The 25,004-nt window shown below is 39.8% G+C and overlaps 1 protein-coding gene across 3 annotated transcripts in view; it reads right to left on the bottom strand.

Moving 5' to 3' along the window:
• Positions 1–4,631: 4,631 nt before the first annotated feature.
• Positions 4,632–25,004, bottom strand: part of TEX11 (testis expressed 11) — a 230,575-nt gene continuing 210,202 nt past the window's right edge. For all 3 annotated transcript variants that reach the window (XM_039253356.1, XM_039253357.1, XM_039253358.1), the window contains 5 exons: positions 23,756–23,905; positions 22,189–22,297; positions 20,951–21,071; positions 5,727–5,891; positions 4,632–4,867 (listed from right to left, as the gene is read on the bottom strand). In XM_039253356.1, the coding sequence (XP_039109287.1) occupies positions 4,796–4,867; positions 5,727–5,891; positions 20,951–21,071; positions 22,189–22,297; positions 23,756–23,905 (617 nt within the window). In that variant the 3' untranslated portion in view covers positions 4,632–4,795. The remainder of the gene's footprint in view (positions 4,868–5,726; positions 5,892–20,950; positions 21,072–22,188; positions 22,298–23,755; positions 23,906–25,004) is intronic.

Here is a 25,004-nt window from a genome sequence, read left to right as displayed (position 1 = left end):
GATGGCTTGAATGATGTCTAGAAGGGAGCTCATGATCACAAAGGGTTCAGAAAGCCCTTGAGCCCTTTATTTAAGAATAGCTCAAGACAGACTAAGCTCATTTCCTCAGCTGAGATGAGTTTAGTTAAGTGTAAGTAAATGGGTAAAGCGGGGGAACATTGCAGACATAGTGTATCCGGATGCCAGCAAGACATTGATCAAGTCACTCATGATATCCTTGTGAAAAGTTGGGAAAATGTAGATAGTGCCTTAGGACCTTTATCGAATGGGTGAATATCCAATGGGTGATCATCCCCACGTGTGCTGCTAACTAATGGACTAATGTTTATTTAGGTACTAGTCTGTCATCTGTCCCACCCCCACCAAAGGTAAAGCAAGCTCCTTGCAGGAGAGACTTTGTCTTCTATTTTGTTCACTCTATCCCCGGTACCTATCATAGTGCCCAGTACACGGTCTACTGTGTACTTTCTCCAAGTGTTCAGGAAGTACTTGTTGCATGAATGAATAAACTTGGAAGTAGGGCTGCGAGGCATGTGACCAAGCTTTGTCTCAGCCCTCTCCCTCTTCAGGATTTTTGATCATTTATTTGGATAAAGACATTAGGTGGCATGCGGACCGAACATGCAGATAAAGTAGGTCTGACAGGGCACCCGGTGGCTCAGTTGGTGAAGCATTACGACTCTTGGTTTTGGCTCAGGTCATCTCACGGTTTCATGGGTTCGAGCCCCACATCAGGTTCCGTGCCTGTAGTGCGGAGTCTGCTTGGGATTCCCTCCGTCCCTCTCTCTCTGCCCCTCCCCCACTCGTGTTGTCTCTCTCTGAAAATATACTTTAAAAATTTATTTAAAAAAACCCAAAAACGTAGGTCTGAGAGGCATAACAACGTAGTACAGATAGACTCTACCCAAAAAGAACAACTGGCAAGAGCAACGTAATAGGGATGAATGCAATTAGATGAAAAAACGGGAAGTACAACCTGAGGTGCTAATTAATAGCAGGGAGGTATGAAAAAAAAAAAAAAAAAAACAAGTTCTCACTCATTCCTTCAACAATTATTTGCTGAAAGTGCCAGGATGGCACTGGACACTGGGGATATACTGTGGTGAGGAAAATATACTGTCTGCCTTTATGGAACTTAAAAGTCCATTGGGAGAGACTCATATTAGTCCCACTAGTCAACGAACAAACCTGTATTGACAAATTATGATGACTAACAATTGAGTATTAGGAAAGCATATGACACAGGAACCTGGCCCAGGCAGGGAAGGTTTCTCTGAAGAACTGGCTCTTGAGCTGACTTCTCAAAGCTCTGTAAAAATAAACTAAGGCAAAGGCAGGGGAGAGTCAACAGTAAGAAATACCTGTTTAAATGAGAATGTGGTCCTTTGCCCTTGACCTTGGTGGGGACTCAGCCAAGGGCTCAACTTGCTTGCGAGTGAGGCACGGGGGCCCAGCCGATGACTTGGTCAGTGTGTTTTCCAAGGCTTGCCAAAGTGGCAGCCCTCACGGGTCAGCATGGCGGGGTTAAGACTGAAGAGACAGGCGCCTGGGTGGCTCAGTCGGTTGAGTGTCCGACTTTGGCTCAGATCATGATCTCGCAGTTCATGGGTTCAAGCCCTGCGTCGGGCTCTGTGCTGCTCAGAGCCTGGAGACTGCTTCGGATTCGGTATCTCCCTCTCTCTGCCCCTCCCCCACTCATGCTCTGTCTCTCTCTGTCTTGCTCTCAAAAATAAACATTAAAAAAAAAAAAAAAGACTGAAGAGACAGCCACAAGGCTGGGAGAGTGTTCTCAAACAGGGAGATTGAGCCAATAAGTGGCTATTTGAAGTTCGCAGGAGCCAGGTTTCTCAATGTTGGAAGAGAGAGTTGCAGATATGGAAGGGGAAAAAGGCTAGAACAGACTGTCTCGTGTTGGATTGAAAATGGAGGTATGAGTATGAGCTCAGTTTCATGTACGTATGTACACATAGGCTTTCTTTTTTTTTTTTTTTGGTCAATACAGTACTGTGAATGTATTTCCCCTATGATTTTCTTAATAATTTTTTCTTTTCTCTAGGTTACTTTATGGTAAGAATGCGGTATATAATACACATCCACATTACATGTTGGTGGACTGTTTCTGTTATTGGTAAGGCTTCCAGTGAACAGTAGGCCATTTGTAGTTAGGTTTCGAGGAGTGGAGAATTGTACGTGGATTTTCGACTGCGCAGGGATTGGCACCCCTATCTAGGGTCAACTGTATATCTATAGATATGCTTTTACATATGTATATGTACATACACATACACACATTTATTTCTTAGCACGGGGGGCGGGCGTGCCTGGCTGGCTCAGCTGGGAGAGCATGTGACTTGACGTGAGTTCGACCACATTGGGTGTGCAGATTACATAAAAAAAAAGATCTCTGGGGGCGCCTGGGTGGCCCACTCAGTTAGGCAGTGGACTTGATTTCGGCTCAGGTCATGACCTCATGGTTTGTGTTTGAGCCCTGCATAGGGCACTGTGCTGACAGTGTGAAGCCTGCTTAGATTGTCTCTCTCTCTCTCTCTCAAAATAAGTAACCTTTAAAAAAGATCTCTGGCTACTATTTCCTAGCTCTGTCCAAGAAGAGGGAGGACGGAGAAACAATGGTGCCCCAGTAATGAGTGCCTCAGATCTTGAGCACTAGCTACCATTCAATGAAAAAGAACCAGGGATCCTTGGAGAAATTACGGATTCCAGTGCTGGGGCAGGGATAGTAATAACATGAGCCCGGAACATCTTACTGTGTCACAAAGAAAGGAAGTGCTCAAAAAATGATAGGGACGGAAATAAGGTTGACAGAATATAAACAGTTTCTTAAAAAAAAAAAAAGGATATAGTGGATTATAACTCATGGAGTAACATAGAAATCCATCAATCTGTATTAAAACATTTTTAGGGGCGCCTGGGTGGCTCAGTCAGTTAAGCGTCTGACTCTCAATCTCACCTGAGGTCTTGATCTCAGGGTTGTGAGTTCCAGCCGGCAATGGACTCCATGTTGAGTGCGGAGCCTACCTAAAAAAATTTTTTTTAAAAATATGAGTAAATATGTGGGGGAGAATAAAATTTCCACCTAGCAGACGCCAACTAATAAATGAAGCAGGAATGATGGAAAGTAAAATTATCAACATTTAGCAACCATCACAGTAAAAATGGATTCAGGCAAGAATCACCAATGGATGCTAAAACTCGTAAGTGGAAGCTTAAGGAGAAACAGAAAAATCTGGTCTCAAATTATCTTCCACAAAGTACCTCATAATTACTTACTAATTACTAAGTACCTGGTCGATGCCATCTTAACCTTAACCAGTGATGGGACAAATTGACATTGTGTGCCTGTTGGTACAATGCACCGGGAAGACCACACCAATTTTGTCGCAAACCTTCCCAAAATACACAAATGGAATCTAATCATTAGGAAACGTCAAACAGACCCTGGCTGTGGTTCATGCTACAAAGTAATTAGCCTGTCCTCTTCAAAAATGTCAAGGTCGTGAAAAGCAGGGAAAGAATGAGAAACGATTTCCATTTGTAGGAAATGAAAGAGACATCACCACTAAATGCAACTTCTGATTCTGAACTTAGGGACGGCTTCCTTAGGACAACCGGCGACATCTGAATGGGGTCTGTAGGATTAGATGGTAGAGCTGCATCCCTGTCTACTTCCTAATTTTAATGGTTTACCTGTGGTCTCATTAAGAGTTTCCTTGTTTTTAGGAAAAGCGCACTGAGGTATTAAGAGGGAATGGAGCAAGAGGTCTGCAAATTAATCTCAAATGGTTTAGAAAGAAACACACAAAGAGAGAATGATAAAAGCAATGGGGTAAAATGTCAACACATAGGCTGGGCGAAGGGTGTATGTAGAGCAGTACTTTGTTCTTCTCCGCACCTTTTCTAGAAGTATGAAACTGTTTCAAAATCAAAAGTCTAAAAATATTCCTACAGATCAACTGGGGGAAAAAGCCAATGTGATCTTATAGTACACTACTGCAAGTCCAGCCAGAACGAGGCTGCTGAACTCTGCATGGCTCAGACCTCCCTGGAACACAGGATTTGGTTCTTGGAAGGTGCAGGGCCCGTATCACATGAGGAACGGCTGAGGGGTCTGGGAATGTTCAAGCAGAAGAAGAGAAAGCCAGGAGGACTGGGAGGAGACTGACTTTGTCTTCAGTTCTCCACAGCTCATGTGGGACAGAGAAAGCAGACTTGCTACAGGGAGACAAATTTCTGTTCAGCCTAAGGAAGGGCTTTGTACCAATCAGCAAAAAGGGTGATTGAGCTGTCTTGGGAGTTCCTGTCATACGATATGCTCCAATAGAGGCTGGACAACCCATTCTCAAGAGTGTCCCAGAGCAAGTTTATGAATCTGATCAATTCTGGGCCCAATGACAACTAAGGTCCTTCTATTGAAGAGTCGATGGTTCTCTCTTACCTTCAGGTAGTGTGAATTCAAGCACTTCCAGAATGAAATGCAACTTGTGTTGGACTAGAATGTTTTTGCTCACATGGGCCATGAATCCTCATACTCTCCTATGACTATTTCAATATAATAACACCCTTTGCACTCGGGAAAATTTACTTGTCCCCCAGAAATGAGCTGGCGACAGCAATAAGTCAAAATGCTTTATTTCAGAAAATTGCATGTAACAACATGAAAACAGGGTTTGAAAAAACAGAAACAAGAACTCAAGATAAAGTCTGGCAAGAATTTAGGTACGCAACATCTTCAAGTAGATGTCAGCTTGCCTGCTCAGATGCCTTGTTCCAGCACTTCTCACTCTTCGTTGAAACCCGAGCCCTTGCTTTTACTCAATGTTTCCACCAGCTCACCATACAGACTATTCATCTAGGAAAGAGAACAGCAAATAGATTTCCTGAGAGCTGCAAGGTGATGGCACAAAAGTCTAACCCTGACCTTCTGAGGTCTGAGGAACCACTCTGTGGAGGAAATACAGCACTCTCTTAGGGAAGAAGGACCCCACGGCTAGGGACACACAGCCACTGTAAGGGAGGCGGTACTTAAAATAGAAGACGTCCTTTGCCCTTATTTGGTGGCAAGATCTTTTTTTCCCCACCAAGCCTCTCCTGGTTAGCTAATGGCCTAGAAGTCTGCAACTAGTTTCTAGAGACAATACTTTCATAGACAGTCATCATTTGCATGGTGCTCAGTCCTTCCCTACTTGCACTGGTACTGACAGTGATACATCTTTCCAGAGCTCTGTCTTGGCATTCTTCGAATTTTTTAATGTTTATTTGTGAGAAAGAGAGAGAGAGCATGCGTGCGCAAGTAGGGGAGGGGCAGAGAGAGAGAGAAGGGGACAGAGGATCTGAAGCAGGCTCCATGCTGTCAGCACACAGCCTGACACAGGGCTCAAACCCACGAACCCATGAGATCATGACCTGAGCCGAAGTCAGACACTCAACCCACTGAGCCACCCAGGCGCCCCATCTCAGCATTCTTCTTACTTAGATTCCACTTGCTATCCCTGAGTTCCCCCCTGTTCATAATCCTTCTTGGTTTTCACTCTAAGACATTACTGTTTACACTCCCCTAACTCTTGTTGTTCTATGGAACCACTGTGAAGAACAATGATCCAGATTCTTTCCCAGCCAAGGAAGGTCAGACTGAGTCTTCACTGAGTACCCAGATAGAAACCCTCTTCTCCTCGAGTCAGACCATCCACCCCCACCCTCTCCCTCCTCACCTGAGTTTCATAGTTTCTCTTGAGGGAGCCAAGGTGGTCAAGAAAACGCAGTGCAAGGTCACACCATTTTTCTGCAGATACATACTTATTCCCACTGTACATATATATTCCAATATTCCAGGACTTGATCATCAGCCAGAGAATCTCTGATTCTGGGTAGTCTTCCTGAAATCCAAGAACAGTGAGTTTACAGTTATTACTGTCACAGTCATGGTAGCACTGACTGTATCAGTGCTGCGCCCCATTCTTATTAAGCAAACGATGGGTGTGCTGCTAACATGAAGGAAGGAGCCACTGCCTCCATGAACAATCCCGTGCTCCTTGAGAGTAGGAGGAGAGCATCTTAAAAGTCTGTCAGCTGTACATAAGGCAAGGCCTCATGAAGTGACACATAAATTGAAAAAGCTTTGAGGTTTGCTTGGACTCAGTCTTGGCCTCCTCAAAGCAGGAGAAAAACCTCTAACCTCTAGCCTGAGGGGCTCCCCTTGGTGCTGTCCTCCATTGATTATCTCCCCAATACCTACTCTAATTTTCAGAGAAGTCTGTCAAGAAGCAGTTAAAAATTTTTCTTAATGTTTATTTTTGAGAGAGAGAGACAGAGCCCAAGTGGGGCAGGGGCAGAGAGAGAGAGAGGGAGAGAAAGAGAGAGAGAGAGAGAGAGAGAGAGAGAGAGAGAGAGAGAATCCAAAAAAGGCTTCAGGCTTTTGAGCTGTCAGCACAATGCCTGATGCGGGGCTCGAACCCACTGACCGTGAGATCGTGACCTGAGCTGACGCTCAACCAACGAAGCCACCCAGGCACCCCTAGAATTTGTCTTTAAGAGCAATGGGAAACCACAGAAGAAGATTAAGTAAGGTCACATATCTGAAAATTAGAAGAAAGCAAGAGATGCAAGGAGACCAGCTAAAAGTTTGCTACAGTAGCTGAGGTAAAAAGATGATAACTTGAACTAGGTTGGGACGCTGGAAGATGGGAAATGAGTGCATTTGCGATATTTAGGAGGCAGAAATGACAAGACTTGGTGATATATTAGAATGAGGGGGATTCCTAGATGCCTTGCTTGGGCAGCTGGAAGAATGACGGTGTCATTCGGTGAATTAGGGAACATTGCAGGAGTTTTATTTTTATTTGTATTTGCTGCCCTCACGTCCAGCGTTGCTCAGGAGAAATCATTAATCTTCAGTAAACTAATGCATCAGTGCAGCTACTCACCCCAGAGTGACATGGACTGGCTTATATGAAATACAAGTCACTGATGGCAACTAGAGGTGTTTGCTCTTAGAACTTTCTGGGGCTCATGATCGAAGCCAGTTTTTTCTATCCTTAACATCTTAATAAATATGGCCATCATGCATATCTCTAATAAAACTGCAGGTGTTCTGGAACACAAATGCCTGCCTTTATAGACTCTCCGCAGTGTTCCTAAAGTGATTAATGTGTACATCAGTCTTATCAAGATATAATTCACACACCATACAATTTACCTACTTAAAGTATACGGTCAGGATTACAATTCTGTAATCATCACCACAATTACTTTCAGAACATTTTTATCCCTTTTAAAGGAAACCCTGTGCAATTAGCAGTCACTCTCTACTTCCCCCCATACCCACTCGACATCCCTGAGCAAACTAGTAATCTAATTTCTCTCTCTTATAGATTGGCTTATTCTGGACATGTGACATGAATGGAGTCACACAGTATACGTACTCCTTTATAACCAGCATCTTTCACTTAGCACACAATGCTTTCAAGATCCATCCACCATGATGTAGCATGTGTCAGTAATTCATTCCTTTTTATGGCATGTATATTCCTCCTTTGACTGGTTACCTTCTATATTTGAACATTATCCCAAACACACCCTCTAATTCAGAGAATAATCTCTCCATTTTCACCTGATGTTATCAAAGAAATGTATTTTTCTTTATATAGATTTCCTTGATTGTGTCGTTGAACAACTTTTGCATGTGTTTTATTGGGCATTTCCATGTCTTCTTTTGTGGCTTACCTGGTCATAGCCTTTGCCCATTTTTTCTAGTGTAGATAATCTTTTTCTTATTGATTTTCTAACTTAAAATGGACACACAGATCAATGGAGCAGCAAAGAGACCCCAGAAAAAACCCATGATTATATGGTCAACAAGTCTATGACAAAGGAGGTAAGAATATACAATGAGAAAAGGCAGCATTTTCAATAAATGGTGCTGGGAAAACTGGACAGTCACATGTAAAAGAATGAAACCGGACCACTTTCTAACACCATACATTAAAAAAAACTCAAAATGGATTAAAGACCTAAATATAAGCCTGAAACCATGCAAAGCCTAGAAGAGATCAGAGGCATACCTTCTCTGACATCAGCCATAGGGACATTTTTCTAGATGTTTCCAAAGGCAAGGGAAACAAAAGCAAAAATAAACTACTGGGACTCCACCTAAATAAAAAACTTTTGCATAGCAAAGAAAACTACCAACAAAACAAAAAGACAACCTACTGAATGGGGGGAGATGATTTATCTGACAAGGTGTTATTATCCAAAATATATTAAAAATGTACACAACTCACCCTCCAAAACCAAATAATCCAATTAAAAAGTGGACAGAAGGGGTGCCTGGGTGGCTCAATAAGTTAAGTATCCGCCTTTGACTTGGGTCATGATCTCATGGTTTGTGAGTTTTAGTCTACTGTCAGCACAGAGCCCACTTAGGACCCTTTCTCTCTCTCTCTCTCTCTCTCTCTCTCTCTCTCTCTCTGTGTGTCTCTTTCTGCCTCTCTCTCCCAAAAATAAACATAAAAAAATGGACCTGAGTAGACATTTTCCAAAGAAGACATACAGATAGCCAACAGACACATGAAAAGATGTTCAACATCACTAAATCATCAAGGAAATGCGAATCAAAACCATAAAGAGGTATCACCTTATACTAGTTGGAATGGCTAAAGTCAAAATGACAAGCTATAACAAGTGTTGGCAATAATGTGAGAAAATAGGAACCCTCATGCATTATTGGTAGGAATGCAAACTGGTGCAGTCACTGTGGAAAACAGTAGAGAGATCTCACAAAAAAATTAAAAATAAAAATATGATGCAATAATTCCACAATGTGGGTATTTACCCAAAAAAAATAAGAACACTAATTCAAAAAAGATATATGTACCTCTATGTTTTATTGCAGCATTATAACCAAGTATAAAGCAACATAAGTGTCTGACAGACAAATGGGTAAGGAAAGTGTTGTACACACGTGTATACATACACACACACACACACAGGAATATTACACAGCCATAAAAAAAGATGAGATTGTGCCACTTGAGACAACATAGATAGATGGACCTGGAAGGTATTATGCTAAGTGAAATAAGTCAGACTGAAAAAGACAAAATACCATATGATTCTACTCCTAAGTGGAATCTAAGAAAAAAAACCCCAAAAAACAAATGATTAAAAAATAAAAAGCATAATCAGACCTATAAACACAAAGAACTAAATTATGATTGCCATAGGGGTGGTGGGTGGTTGGGCAAAACAGATGAAGGGGAGAGACGATAAAGAAATAAAAGGCATTCAAATCAGCCAGGAGGAGGTCAAACTTTTATTCTTCACAGATGACATGATACTCTATAATCATGGAATAATCCATGATTATTAATCCATGGAAAATCCAAAAGATTCCACCAAAAAACTGCTAGAACTGATCCATGAATTCAGCAAAGTTGGCGGCTATAAAATCAATGCACAGAATTCGGTTGCATTCCTATATACCAACAAGGAAACAACAGAAAGAGAAATCAAGGAATCGATCCCATTTACAACTGCACCAAAACCCATAAAATACCTAAGAATAAATCTGAAAAGTCTATACACTGAAAACTATAGACAGCTTATCAAGGAAATTGAAGAAGACACACACAAAAAAAGGAAACCTATTCCATGCTCCTGGACTGGAAAAACAAATATTGTTAAAATGTCAATACTACCCAAAGCAATTTACATATTCAATGCAATACCTATAAAAAGAACACAAGCATTCTTCACAGAGCTAGAACAAATAATCCTAAAATTTGTATGGAACCAGAAAAGACCCCAAATAGCCAAAGCAATCTTGAAAAAGAAAACCAAAGCAAGAGGCATCGCAATCCCAGACTTTAATCTGTATTACAAAGCTGTAATCATCAAGACAGCATGGTAGTGGCACAAAAACAGACACTCAGGTCAATGGAACAGAATTGAGAACCCAGAAATGGACCCACAACCATATGGCCAACTAATCTTTGACAAAACAGGAAAGAATATCCAATGGAATAAATATAGTCTCTTCAGCAAGTGGTGCTGGAAAAACTGGACAGAGACAAGCAGAAAAATGAACCTGGATCACTTTCTCACACCATACACAAAAATAAACTCAAAATGGATGAAACACCTAAATGTAAGACAGGAAGCCATCAAAATCCTCAAGGAGAAAGCAGGCAGAAACCTTTTTGACCATGGCTGCAGCAACTTCTTATTGAACATGTCTTGGGAGGCAAGGGAAACAAAAGCAAAAATGAACTATTGGGACCTCATCAAAATAAAAAGCTTCTGCACAGTGAAGGAAACAATCAGAAAAACTAAGAAGCGTCCGACTTCGGCTCAGGTCATGATCTCACGGTTTGTGGGTTCGAGCCCTGCGTCGGGCTCTGTGCTGACAGCTCAGAGCCTGGAGCCTGCTTCAGATTCTGTGTCTCCCTCTCTCTCTCACCCTCCCCTGCTCACACTGTCTCTCTCTCTCTCTCTCAAAAATAAGTAAAAAAGACATTAAAAAAATTAGAAAAACTAAAAAGCAACCAACGGAATGGGAGCAGATATTTGCAAACAACATATCAAAGTTTAGTATCCAAAATCTATAAACAACTTATCAAACTCAACACCCAAAAAACAGTCCAGTGAAGAAATAGGCAAAAGACATGAATAGACATTTCTCCAAAGAAGACATCCCGATAGCCAACTGATACGTGAAAACATGCTCAACATCACTCATCATCAGGGAAATACAAATCAAAACCACACTGAGATAGCACCTCACACCTGTCAGGATGGCTAACATGAACAACTCAGGCAACAACAGATGTTGGCGAGGATGTGGAGAAAGGGGATCTCTTTTGCACTGCTGGTAGGAATGCAAACTGCTGCAGCCACTCTGGAAAACAGTATGGAGGTTCCTCAAAAAATTAAAAATAGAACTACCCTACAACCTAGCAATTGCACTATTTTATCCAAGGGATACAGGTGCGCTGTTTCGAAGGAGCACATGCACCCTAATGTATATAGCAGCACTATCAACAATAGCCAAAGTATGGAAAGCTTCCAAATGTCCATCGATGGATGAATGGATAAAGAAGATGTGGTATATATATATACACAATGAAGTATTGCTCGGCAATCAAAAAGAATGGAATCTTGTGATTTGAAACTATGTGGATGGAACTAGAGGGTATCATGCTAAGCAAAATTAGAGAATCACAAATATCATATGACTTCACTCATATGAGGACTTTAAGATACAAAATAGATGAACATAAGCAAAGGGAAGCAAAAATTATATAAAAACAGGGAGGAGGACAAAACATAAGAGACTCTTAAATACGGAGAACAGAGGGTTCCTGGCAGGGTGTGGGAGGGGGATGGTCTACATGGGAAAGGGGCATTAAGGAATCTACTCCTGAAGTCACTGTTGCACTATATGCTAATTAACTTGGGTGTAAACTAAAAAAAGAAATAATGGAAACACTGATACATAAATACAGTAACTTTTGACAGAAACTATAATTTTTCCACTGTGTATAATAAACATGAAAAATGAAAAAAAATCCTATTGAGATTTTTATTTTGATTGAATTTAGGGAAACTGATTCCTACTAAGCCATCCAGGAACATGGTATTTTGCTGGAGACCTATGCCTTTTTGTAGAGTAGAAAGGGAAGATATGTAGAAAGACAAGAGATTGAAAATAATGAAGAGGGGCACCTGGGTGGCTCAGTCGGTTAAGCATTGGACTTCATGATCTAGCAGTTTGTGGGTTCGAGCCCTGCATCAGACTCTGTGCTGACAGTTCAGAGCCTGGAGCCTGCTTCTGATTCTGTGTCTCCCCCTCACTCTGCCCCTCCCATGCTCATGCTCTGTCTCTCAATAATAAATAAACGTTAAAAATACATAAAAAAATAATGGAGAGATAGTAAGGTACTTCAAGAAATATAAGGAGATCGAACAGTTTAAGATTGAGGGACTCTTCTTTGGAGAAAAAGGTTAAGATGAGTAAAGGGTAGAGCAGCAGAACATTATGTTTGAGACATGGGGCAATGGAGGAACTCACACTTGATGTTCTTGATCTTCTCAATTAGAAAGATACAATGAGGCCATCTACTGGGGTCATTGTGAAGTAGCTCTTAAGTTTTTATGAAAGTAGGAAAGGCAGAAAAAGCTGAAGCAGTCATTTTACTAGAGTTTGGAAAAAACTTGACAAAAAAGGAAGGATTTCTGAGCAGTGTTAAGAACCCATTTAAGACAACATAAATTTGATTAGATAGTTCTGTGTTTTTCTCTAGTGATTCTGCTTCTTAATATCAGGAGAACTGATAGTGGTGGGTCACTAGGCTAGAAAAAAAAATGTAACAGGAGATAAAACCGGAGGAGGGAGGGAGGGAGGGCGGGAGGGACTGTGGCTAGACTGGACTATAAGAGAATGCAAAGGGTTGAGTTATTTGAAGCATAAGTGAGAGCAAAAAATAAGTATGGAGAAGAGAGATTACAGTAACTAGAAAAACTCTGAGTCAACAGTCTTGGAAGTGGAGCTTGTATGGGATACAGACAGTGGCTTAAAGAAGAGCAAAAAACTGTGAAGTGGATGAATTGATAACATGGATGCCAAAGTCACTTAGGATAATAAACTGAAGATACCAAGGAAGGAAAAATTAAGCTCAGAAAGTGCTAGTTCAAGACAACACTGATAACTAAGAGATAGAAGACACAGATTACAAGTGAAGAGAAGCCGCAGGAAGATGGTGTGTAAAAAGTACAAAGGAAGCAAGGATTCAGGTAATTTAGTTCCTTCTTCTGCTGAGAAAAAGGGAGTGGGAGAAGATGAGACCTCTGCAAAAATGATTACTGAGGAACACGTCTTGAAAAAAGATCTTGCTTTGTCCTAAGAGGGAGATGGAGAAGAGGTGAAGATTGATAATAAGGAGAATATTGCCTACAAACACTGTCTCTTTCGGGGAGTGGTGGTGGATGAAGTTAGAGATAGCCTTCAGAGTGAGGGTAAGGATTTACAAAATGCAGGGCTATTAGAGATCCAGAGCGAAACAGAGATTTGGGGGAAAAGGAGTGATGCAGTAAAGTTTTAGGGAGAAATACTTAATAGGGATGAACAGGTAAAACTGGAGAAAAGAAAGAGAGACCACGTAGGAAATAAACTACAGAAATCCAGAAGAGACACATTATCAAAGCCTGGATCAAAGATACATTAGCCTGAACCTCAATTCCAGTTTCAACGAGATGTGAAGCCTGGAAGAAGAAAGATTTAGATGAAGGAAAAGCCGGGGTGCCTGGGTGGCTCAGTCGGTTAAGTGTCCGACTTCAGCTCAGGTCATGATCTCACGGTCCGTGGGTTCAAGCTCCATGTCGGGCTCTGTGCTGACAGTTCAGAGCCTGGAGCCTGCTTCAGATTCTGTGTCTCCCTCTCTCTCTGCCCCTCCCCCACTCACTCTCTGTCTCTCAAAATAAAATAAAGACATAAAAAAATTAAAAAAAAAACAAAAAAACAAAAAAACCCAAGGACCATTGTGGTATGAAGAAAGTGCACCGGGTTCAATTCTCAGCTTTGCTGTTACGTAGCTGTATGAGCTTGTGTTAGATATTTAATCTTTCAACGTTTCGGTTTACAAAATAATAAAACTGAAATAACCTTTTCCAAAGATAATTAATTTCACTTCTAAATTCTATCAGACAATGATTATCTATCAGACAATCTATCAGCTTTACCGTTGGCCTGAGATGGGGCATGAGAGTCTACACTACTCATAAGCTCCCAGGGGATGCTGAAGCTGCTGGGCAATGGACTGTATTTTGAGGAGCAAGGTCCTAGAAAATGTAGCTCAGTAGTTTGATTCACCTGGCTTCCCTTGTAAAAGAAAAGAGGCTGATTTCTTCTGGGCTTCTTCCTGGTTACGCAATATGCCTTTGTCCTTTCTATTTAAGTGTAGGGATTCCTCCCCCTGCCCCCACCATTATCTATGTTTCTGTATGGTGAGAAAAATGAACCAGGGAACTCCCACTTCTATGACATGGAGTAGATGTACTTATCGCTATTCCTTCTACTAAGTACAACTAAAACCCTAGACATAAACATAAGACATAAATATAAGAAGACTCTGAAAGGTAGAGAGAAGAAAGACTGGCTAAGGACCTTGGGGCTGAGGAATGATATAGTGGTAAGTTCTCTGGGTTTTCATTTGCTTCATATAACTCAGAGTTGGTGCTAGAGATGCCAACAGGCATAGATAAACCAAAGCCCCAAGAAAAGACTGTTCTCTCTAGACAAAGGACCAGAAAAAGGGCAGCAATGGAAGACAGAAAACCTTTAGACATTAATAGCTCTGATACAGCTCAACATCACAGAGAAAACTATGATCTAAGCCCCACCCACTGCAGCAAAAGCCACGTGGTGAGCCTAAATTTTTACCTTTGTGAGGGTGTAAGGAGGCACTCTAACCACTGCCTGCATAGTATCAGAAGGCAAGATAGGGAGATAAGACTTTCATATCCAATGGCTGGTAATGAGGCATTCCCCTACCTCCTGAAATATCAGTGGAACCTAGATTTCTACCCCCAGAGAAGGTGGAACAAAGGAGGAACAAAGTCTGTAAACATAAAGAGGCAGGACTTTCACCATCATACAGCAGATCATGAGGCCACCTCTACCGTGGTGTTAGTGGAGACCATGTGTGATAGAAACCATCTCCAGCCAGCAGTAACAAGGAATCCTCTACCTTGAGTATCAATGGAGGTCAAGCGGGGAACCCGAGCATCTACTTCCATTGGAAGTAACAAGGCCAAACTCTCTTCCCTGGCATACCAGTGTCAGAGAGATCCAGCTAAAACAGAGGTTTAAATGAGATCCAGAATTTCAGAAACATAATATGAAAATGTCCAGGTTTCAATAAAAAAATATGTATCAGACCAATAACAGCAAGAACTCAAAACTGAATGAAATCAGGGCACCTGGGTGGCTTACTCAGTTAAGCTTCCAACTTCGGCTCAGGTCATGATCTCATGGTTTGGGAGTTTGAGCCCTGTGTTGGGCTCTGTGCTGACAGCTCAGAGCCTGAAGCCTGCTTCAGATTCTGTGTCTCCCTCTCTCTCTGCCCTTCCCTTGCTTGTGCTCTCTCTCTCAAAAATAAGTGAACATTTAAAAACTTTTTTTAAATAAAAACTAAAAAAACACGGAATGAAATCAACTGATGCTATCACCAAGGTGACAGAAATGTCAATATCTGACAAAGATTTTAAAGTAACTATCATAGCACAGTGAAGGAAACAATCAAAATTAAAAGGCCACATACAGAATGGGAGAAAATATTCACAATTGAAATATCCAGGGGCACCTGGGTGGCTTAGCTGGTTAAGTGGCTGACTTTGACTCAGGTCGTGATCTTGTGGTTCGTGAGTTTGAGCCTCACATCGGGCTCTGGGCTGACAGCTCAGAGCCTGAAGCCTGGTTTGGATTCTGTGTTTCCTTCTCTCTCTGCCCTCCCCTGCTCATGCTGTCTCTCTGTCTCTCAAAATAAATAAATTAAAAAAAAAATTGAAGCAGCAGGTTCTCATGATACAGACCTGCCCTGACCTTAAACAAACAAACAAAACACAAATGACATATCCAATAAGGGGTTAGTATCCAAAATATATAAAGAACTTGCAAAATTCAACACCCTCAAAGCAAACAATCCAACTGAAAAATGGACAGAAGACATGAAGACACATTTTCTAAAAGGCATAGATGGCCAACAGACACATGAAAAATGCTCAATATCACTCATCATCAGGGAAATACAAATCAAAACTACAATGACATACCACTTCACACCTGTCAGATTGGCTAAATTCAATAATACAAGAAACAACAGGTGTTGGCAAGGTGACAGAGAAAGGGGAGGAACCCTCATGTTCTGTTGATGGGAATGCAAACTGGTACAGACAGTCTGGAAAACAGTATGGAGGTTCCTCAAAAAGTTAAAAATAGAACTACCCTATGTTCCAGCAATTACACTAGTAGGTATTTACCCAAAGAACAAAAAAATACTAATTCGAAGGGATACGTGCCCCTGATGTTTATAGCAGCATCATATACAATAGCCTAATTATGGAAAGAGCCCAAATGTCCAACAACTGATGAATGGATAAAAAAGAGGCGGCATATATATATACAATGGAATATTACTCAGTCATCATAAAGAATGAAATCTTGGGGCACCTGGATGGCTTAATTGGCTACGCATCTGACTTCAGCTCAAGGGGGGGCCTGGGGCGGAAAGGCCTTCGGTACCTAGGCCAGAATCTGGGTGGGGGGGACCCGCTCGTCTCCCTGCTGTGGGTCCACCTCCAAGGGGGCTGTCTCTTTGGGTTCTACCCGTCGGTGCCCTCTAGAGGCTGCTGCTGGTTGGGGGGCCGAGGGCCTCGCACAAAGCGCTGTCAGTAGAAGAAAGGGGGCCTCTGGCTTTTGAGTTCAAGCCTTGCATCAGGCTCTCTGCTGTCAGCATGGAGCCCACTTGGGTTGCTGTCTCCCACTCTCTCTGTCCCTCCCTAGCTCGTGCTTTGTCTCAAAAATAAAAACATCAAAAAAATTAAATCTAGCCATTTGCAACAATGTGGATAAAGCTAGAGAATATTACGCTAACTGAAATTAGTCAGTCAGAAAAGACAAATACCATACAATTTCATTCAAGTATGGAATTTAAGAAACAAAACAATCAATCATTGGGGGGAAAAAACAAGAGGCAAACCAGGAAACAGAATCTTTTTTTTTTTTTTAAAGAATCTGTTCTCCTTGTTTTTTTCCCTCCCAGAGTCTTTTGTTAGGTTTATTCATTTTTGAGAGACAGTGAGAGCGAGCGAGAGAGAGCGAGCGAGAGAGAGAGGACAAGTGGAAGAAGGACAAAGAGGAGAGGGAGAGAGAGAATCCCAAGCAGGCTCTGCACTGATTTAGGGTTTGAACTGACAACTATATGATTATCACCTAAGGGGAAATCAAGAGTCAGATGCTTAACTGACTGAGCCACCCATGCGCTCCACGAAAGAGATTCTAAACTATACATAACTGATAGTTACCAGAGGAGAGGGAGGAGGAGGGGTTAAATAGGTGATGGGGAGTAAGGAGTGTACTTGTTATGAGTACACTGGGTATTGTATTAAAGTGCTGAATCACTGAATTGTACACCTGAAACTAATATTATACTGTATGTTAACTAACTGTAACTTAAATTAAAATGTGGGTGTCTGGGTGGCTCAGTCGGTTAAGCATCCGATTTCGGCTCAAGTCATGATCTCGCAGTTTGTGGGCTCAAGTCCCATGTTGGGCTCTGTGATGACAGCTCAGAGCCTGCTTCAGATTCTGTGGGTGGGAGCTATAAAAGGGCAACATGAGGTATCCTTGTGGTGGAAAAGTTCTGTGCCTTGACTGTAATAATGCCAACATCCTGGTTGTGATATTGTTTTATAATAAGATGTTACCACTGGGGGAAATTGGGTAAAGCATATCTATGATCTCATATTATTTCGTACGACTGCAAGTGAATCTACAGTTGTTTAAAAATAAAATTTTAATTTAGAAAAACAACCAGAGCAATCCATTTTCTCTTAAAAATAGTCTAGAATATCAACAAGTCATCCTTCCTGGTTTTTCAATGGCAGTAGCTTCTGAATACCACCTTGAGCCTCTCCTTTGAATGGAATCCTGGTAAGAAGGAAGATGCGTGTTCTGGTGGAAAGGGCCCTGGTACTAAGGTCAGATGACCTGAGTTCTAGTCTTGACTATCATTCACTAAACATATGAACTTAGGCAAATTGGTAATTTGACTTTTTGGAAGGCATCTATGCTCGCCACTATATGACCAATGTGGCAACTTGACTTTTTAAAATCTTAAACATTTCCTCATTGTCAAGGTTAAGCATACAGCACTCTACTTCACAGAATTGCTGTGGGGGGAAGGTGGGGATCGTATGAAATAATGGGGGTAAGAATGCTTTGTAAAATGTAAAGCATGATACTGTGAGACACGAGGTTTTATATCTGTCCAATAGCCATTTTGCCAAGTATGAAGGCATTTGATAAAGGTTATCTGCTCAATAAATAATGAATGAGTACCTGGTCATTAGAAAAGTCAAACATGGGCAGAATTTTCTCAAGCATTTAAAACAAAGGAGATACACATTCAACTGAACAGGAAAAAGCAACATATACTATATAAAGCACCAAGCAGATTACTAAAATAATCTCTGTATAAGAAAGTGTACTTTCCCATCACGTTTTAGGGGATAAGCAATAATGGACGGGAGACTTGTCAAAAAAGTAGAAAAACATTAAGCTCTTTAGCACAAAACCCAAAAGCCAGAGAGATGGAACAGTAAGAGGTAGAATAAAAGTGGCAAAAAATGCTCAGAGTAGTTTGGGCCTTATATAGAGACTATGGAAATGGGTCAATTTGGATTTACAGTAAAATTTAATTTTAGTTTGTATTAGTTACTATGGCAAACACATCTGAAGGTCCAGATGAGGCTCATGGCTTAGAAATAGAATCTTCTCTTCTTCCCAAAAGAAAGTAAAAAAAAAAAATATATATATATATATATATATATCCAAAACGTTCAATGTTCAAGTTTTTTTAAAACTTAAATTCACACGGCCATAATTACATAGCTCCAGGAGAATTCTAGGTTTTTGAAGTCGATGGTGGTTTGTACCTTTACCTTACACGATAAACCTACTATATTGTTCCACCATCTGCTGTGGTTTGCAGATATTTTTATATGAAGAGGCAACTGAGCCTAAAGCAGAGTCAGGATCCTCACTCATTAACATGGACTCAAATAATGACTTTCTGTGACTTTAAGCAAGCTGTTTAACCTTCTTAATATTTTATAGCTCCCTTATAATGACAATACCACCTTACACATGTATGTGTTGTTTATATAAGGTTTACAACACATATTATTATTTCAATTAATCCTTAAAACCTCAGTGTGGGAAGTCAGAGCAGATATTATTTCCATTTTACAAATGAGAAAACTGAAGTCAAACAGCACAGGAAGGATATCCATATGGAAAATCAAACAAATAAAAGACCTTTATCTTACACGATAAATAAGACTTAAAACCCAAAATGGATCATACACCTATATTTAAGAGATAAAAGTATAAAAACTTCTACAAGAAAACACAGGAGAAAATCTTTGTAACTTTGAGACAAGCAAAGATTTCTTATCATGGCCAAAATATGAACCATAAAAGAAAAAACTGATAAATTAGACTTCATAAAAACTTAGAATTTTTGCTTTTCAAATGATGTCATTAAGAAAATGAAAAGACAAGCCAAAGATTGGGAGAAAACATTTACAAACTGTATGTTTGATAATTTATACCTAGAATATATAAATAACTCTTACAACTCAATAAGAACCCAAATTTTAAAATGGGAAAATAATCACATGCATTTTCCCAAAGAAGGCATACAAATGGTCAATAAATACATAAAAAAATTATCAACACCATTAATCATCAAGGAAATGCAAATCAAAACCACGAGCTGCCACTACACACCCACTAAAATGGCTATAACAAAGAAGATGGGCAATAACAAGCGTTGATGAGGATGTGGAGAAATTAGAACCATCGTACATTGCCGGTAGGAATGTAAAATAGTGCAACCACTTTGGAAAACAGATTGTAGCTCCTCAAAAAGTTAAATATGAAGTTACCATATGACCCAAAAATCCATGTATTCAAGAGAACTGAAAACATATGTCCACATAAAGACTTGCACACAAATGTCATAGCAGTATTATTCATAATAGCTAAAAAGTGGAACCAACTCAAATGTCTACCAACTACTGAGTGAGTGCAAAAAGAAAATGTGATATACCTCATTAAATAGAATATGATAATATTCTATTTATTCAGCAATAGGAAGGATTGAAATACTGATACATGCTACAACATGCACGAGCCTCAAAAATATTATGCTAAATTAAAAGAAGCCACACACAAGAGATCACATATTGCATGGGAAACCATGCAATTCATATGAAGTGTCCAGAAAGAGAAAATATATAGAGATAGAAAGCAGATCAGTGGTTGCCTGGGCTTGCAGGTAGAAACAGGGATTGACTGCAAATAGGTAAGAAGAAACTTTGTGGTAATAGAAATATTCTATAATTGGATTGTGGGGACAATTGCATAACTCTATAAATTTACTATAATCACTGAATGGTACACATATAAAGGGTGCATTCTGTGGTATATAAATTACACCTCAATAAAGCTAATTTAAAAATCATTGAATAAACCTGTGCTGAAAAGAAAAAATCAGCCAGGGAAGGACTAAAATACAGGTCCTCAGTGTTCCTCTTTCTCTATTACCTGTCTCTGAGAAATGGAAGGAATAACAATACGGTTTTTCAAAGGCTTAGTATCCTCACAGGGGAAGTAATAATTCTACCAGGTTTTGAAAACACAAAATAGGGGCGCCTGGGTGGCTCAGTCGGTTGAGCGTCCGACTTTGGCCAGGTCATGATCTTGTGGTTTGTGAGTTTGAGCCCCACAGACAGCTCAGAGGCTGGAGCCTGCTTTGGATTCTGTGTCTCCCCCTCTCTCTGTCCCTCCCCTGCTCATGCTCTGTCTTTATCTCTCAAGAATAAATGAACATTAAAACAAAAAGAAAACACAAAACAATTTAAAATGCCAGGTAGTACTGCTATTTTCACTTAATTCATTAGTATACTTGGATCAGAAAATGTCTATTTTTAACTATTTACATTTCATAAACAAGGGAAATTTTATAGCTTAAGCACATTGTAATATGAATTTATTTACCTTAAAATTCGTATCAGAAAGCATTATTCTATGTAATTTCTAACAAAGAAGACAGTTCTTTAAAATTAGCTGATAGCTTAATATCACTGTTTCACTTACGGTGTGCATAATAAAGCTCAGAGCATCTTCAAAATAATCCCAAATTTCTTCCAGGGGACAGAGTTCTGTACTTGGTATCCCATCTGGCACCAAGAGGTTAATCAAATTGTGCACACATTTGCTGAAATCAAAAAGAGAAAACTCATCCCATAAGGAAATAAATCATTGGCTTCACGGCTAAGATAAGTAAAATCTGGATCTCATCCCAGACTACAAGCTTCAAAACACTACTGTTCTTCCCTCATTTTTATCTGGCCTCCAACCTCAGAAGACAGATTTTTGAAGCTATAAAAGGGGCTGACCAATCCTCGTTTTTATTATGCCTATGGTTGTCTTTCACTTTTTTTTAGTTTCCTGCACCAAGGAGTTGTGGCTGTTTATTATATTTTATGAGCTGGTTCAATCTATAGGCACTTTAAAGCCTCTCTTTATACCTTCAAATAGGCAAGGGAATTGGGATATAACTTGGAAATAATTCCAGGAGAACTGTTTCTCATGTCTCAGAAAAGACTGTAATAAAGTTTTCCACAGAAAAATCACATAGTATCATTTTCCCCTCATGTCTAGACATAGAAAACAAAATCTCTAATAAATAATATTTTATATTATGATGTATAGCACTTATTGGTCCTCAAAGAAAGGCGCTTAGAAAAAAAAACCATCTGGGGCAAATATAGCAAAATGTTCATATTTGTTAAATTTGGGTGGTGGATATATTGCTGCTTGTTATATTAATCTCTGAAAGATAATTAGTAATTTTATCATCTATATAGCCTCACAACAAAGAAGCAACTTTCTCCCTTTTTTTCTCTTCTGGGAAAACCAGACCTTGTGGCATTACTAATTAATTCTTGGTCTATAATACAACTCTAAATATGCAGCTGTTCTTAGAGCTTTTTAGTTCAAGAGTTGACAGGAGTGGCCCTGATCAACTTTTAAATTGGACCAGCTGAGGGGCGCCTGGGTGGCTTAGTCGGTTAAGCGTCCGACTTTCGCTTAGGTCATGATCTCGCGGTTCGTGGGTTCGAGCCCCGCATCGGGCTCTGTGCTGACTGCCAGAGTCTGTATCTCCCTCTCTCTCTGACCCTCCCCTGCTCACGCTGTCTCTCTCTCTCTCTCTCCTAGAAATAAAAAAAAATGAAAAAAAAATAAATTGGACCAGCTGAGTATAACTGATGACTTATAGCTCTTTTGGCTATCAAAAAGCATGGATTCAGTGTTGAGTTACATTTACTCACCTGTATTTCACAGCATCAATTAATTCTTTCTTTCTGTAGAGCAATAAAGCCCTATTAAAGGCCTTCAGAGCAATGGAAGGATAGTGTGCAGGCTCTTCCACTGCTAATACTATAGGAGGGAAAGAAAAAAGGCTGTGAACATCATAATCTCATCCATCACGGTTTTCATCCCAGGATACAACTTGATTTCTCTAATGAAACTAGCCTGAAACAGATTAATACCAACCAACCAACCAACTAACCAACACAAAAATGAATTTAATGAAATGATGACTCCATGGCGGCTTTCAGAGAACGTTTATAGTTCCTGGGCAGAGTAATATGGTAGGGTCACCAGGGTTATCTTTTATTCAGCAAACATCAAAAGAACCTACTGTTTGTGTGACCCTACACATAGTCATATAGGTAAAGCAATATATTGTCTTATGAATCAGAGTCCAGGAGGGGCACACCAGGATGAAAACAAAAAAAGCGTTATCAGTAAAAGGGCAATAATCAAAAACAGATTTATATAGTATAGTGTTTTGGTCTGACACTATAAACAGGAATCACTTGACGTGACAGTGAGTGTCAGAGATGATAAACCCTATAACTTCCAAATGCATTTACCAGGACTCTGTAGGAATCACTTGACGTGACAGTGAGTGTCAGAGATGATAAACCCTATTCTTCCAAATGCATTTACCAGGACTCTGTAGTTGGAGATCCATTATACAAGAAGTGGTCACCATCACATGCCTACAAAGTATAGACCACAGGCTCCACGTCTCTAGGAATTTTGTCTTGCAAGATAAGGAAAGGCAAATGTGACTTTGTGTACTTGGGGTTATCTAATACCTTTATTAACCACACACAGGCTCCCAAAGAGGGTGAAAGAGATAAAATGGAAAATAATTAGGCGACCTCCTGCCAGCAAATTCCCATACAGACACTGAGACCCCAAAGACTACTTATTTAGAACCCAACCAGAAATTTGAGTGGCAACTGTGTTAAAAAATATTACCAGTATTTCTTTGTATACCTTCTTGGGGAAAGATTATATATTTTTAAGTAATCTCTACACCCAACATGGGGCTTGAACCTACAACCCCAAGATCCAGAGTCATATGCTCTACTAAGTGACCCAGTCTGGTGCTCCTCTTTGTACACTTTAATAAATTGCTGAGATCGCATTACCTTTGATTAGTGAAGCAGGTGATTGTCATTTCTATCTACCTGAGTAAAACTAACTTTCTGAAGGTTAAGCTCCCTCTACTGTGTAGTTATGTAATCTAATTCCACACCTAGAATAAGCACCTATTATGAGTAATGCACTTCACTCAGGTTTATAAGTACAACAAATACAAGGAATTATTTTTCATGACCCTAAGGAGTTTTTAGTTTCATATAAATAAAAAGATAAATGAATAAATGATTGTAATACATGACAGTTCAAGAATGCCATTCAAGAAGAAGAAACATTATTATTTCCTATCTGAGGGTAAAGAATGAAGAATAGAAAGTAGAATAAAAAGTAGTACGATCTAAATGGGTACCAGCCTTTGAAAAACATAAATATAGCACTTACATGCAATTGTTTCAAATGTTCTACTTTCCAAATGAGGCAGTTCCCACACTGATTCCAGGAAACTGTCAAGGAATGGATCATTCATTTTGGCTTTAACTTCAAATTCATACAGCAGAAGCAGTATCTCACATGGATCACCTGAGAAGTCCCCTAAGAAGGAGGCAAAAATGCAACATTCTCTGTGATTACATTTTATTATTCTACTCCAATCTCTCTTCTGGGGAGATTTTCATGTTGAGGAAATGTAATTTTATTTACAATTTGAAGATTGTCCTAGCTTCTATATATAGATTTTTTACATTTTTAAAATTATAAAAAAATGTTTCTTTCTTTTCAGAGAGGGGACGGGGAGGCAGTGAGGAGCAGAGAGAGAGAGCGAGAGAGAGCGAGAGAGAGAATCCCAAGCAGGCTCTGCATAGTGTAGAGCCCAACACAGGGCTTGATCTCATGAACTGTGAGATCATGACCTCAGCTGATATCAAGAGTCAGAAACTTAACCAACTTAACCAACCCAGGCACCCCAGATATTTTACATTTTTAAACCTATAAACTCACCAATACTTTCAGCACCCTATAATATATTCAGTAGTACTGCTTACATTTCCTGAAATTATTGCCATGATGTTCCTAAATAGCCTGAAAAAGTCCTGTTGTTTATCTGCCTCAATCCAAATCCAAAGTTTATCTGCCTCACTTTAATGACTGAGCTAACTGAAAGATACAGTGCATAAACTAACTGTGGTTTTATTTTAAGCAAAGTAAAAGAGTTTCCAAATTGTTTCATTTAGTCAGTCAACAATATTTCTTGGGTATCACCATGGGCAGAATCTTATATCATGTGGCATATACCACATGCTGTGAGATGGTTTTCATTCATTTTTATTAGACTGAACTTTAAAAAAATGTTTGAGGTATAGCACAAAGGTATAGATAAAAGAAACTGAATAAAGCATGTTCATCTTAAGCAAGCAGCTTGTGGAGTTTTTAGATGCTTAAACCATGTAACCATTACCCAGATCATGATATCATGAATACTTCAAACATCTGTGCTCCTTTCCAGTCAATATCACCTTAGCAAAGTTAACAACTATTTTGATTTCTTTTAATATCGATTGCTATTTGGCTGTTCTTGAATGCCATTGCTAGTACACAGAAATACAGTCAACTTTTTTTTTTTTTTTTTTTTTTTGCATTCCTTTTTTTTTTTTTTTTTTTTTTTTTTTTTTTTTTTTTTTTTTTTTTTTTTTTT

This window comes from Hyaena hyaena, unplaced genomic scaffold, assembly GCF_003009895.1.
Source record: "Hyaena hyaena isolate Hyena2069 unplaced genomic scaffold, ASM300989v1 scaffold_451, whole genome shotgun sequence".
Classification (NCBI taxonomy): domain Eukaryota; kingdom Metazoa; phylum Chordata; class Mammalia; order Carnivora; family Hyaenidae; genus Hyaena; species Hyaena hyaena.
This window is presented reverse-complemented; position numbering and strand designations above follow the sequence as displayed.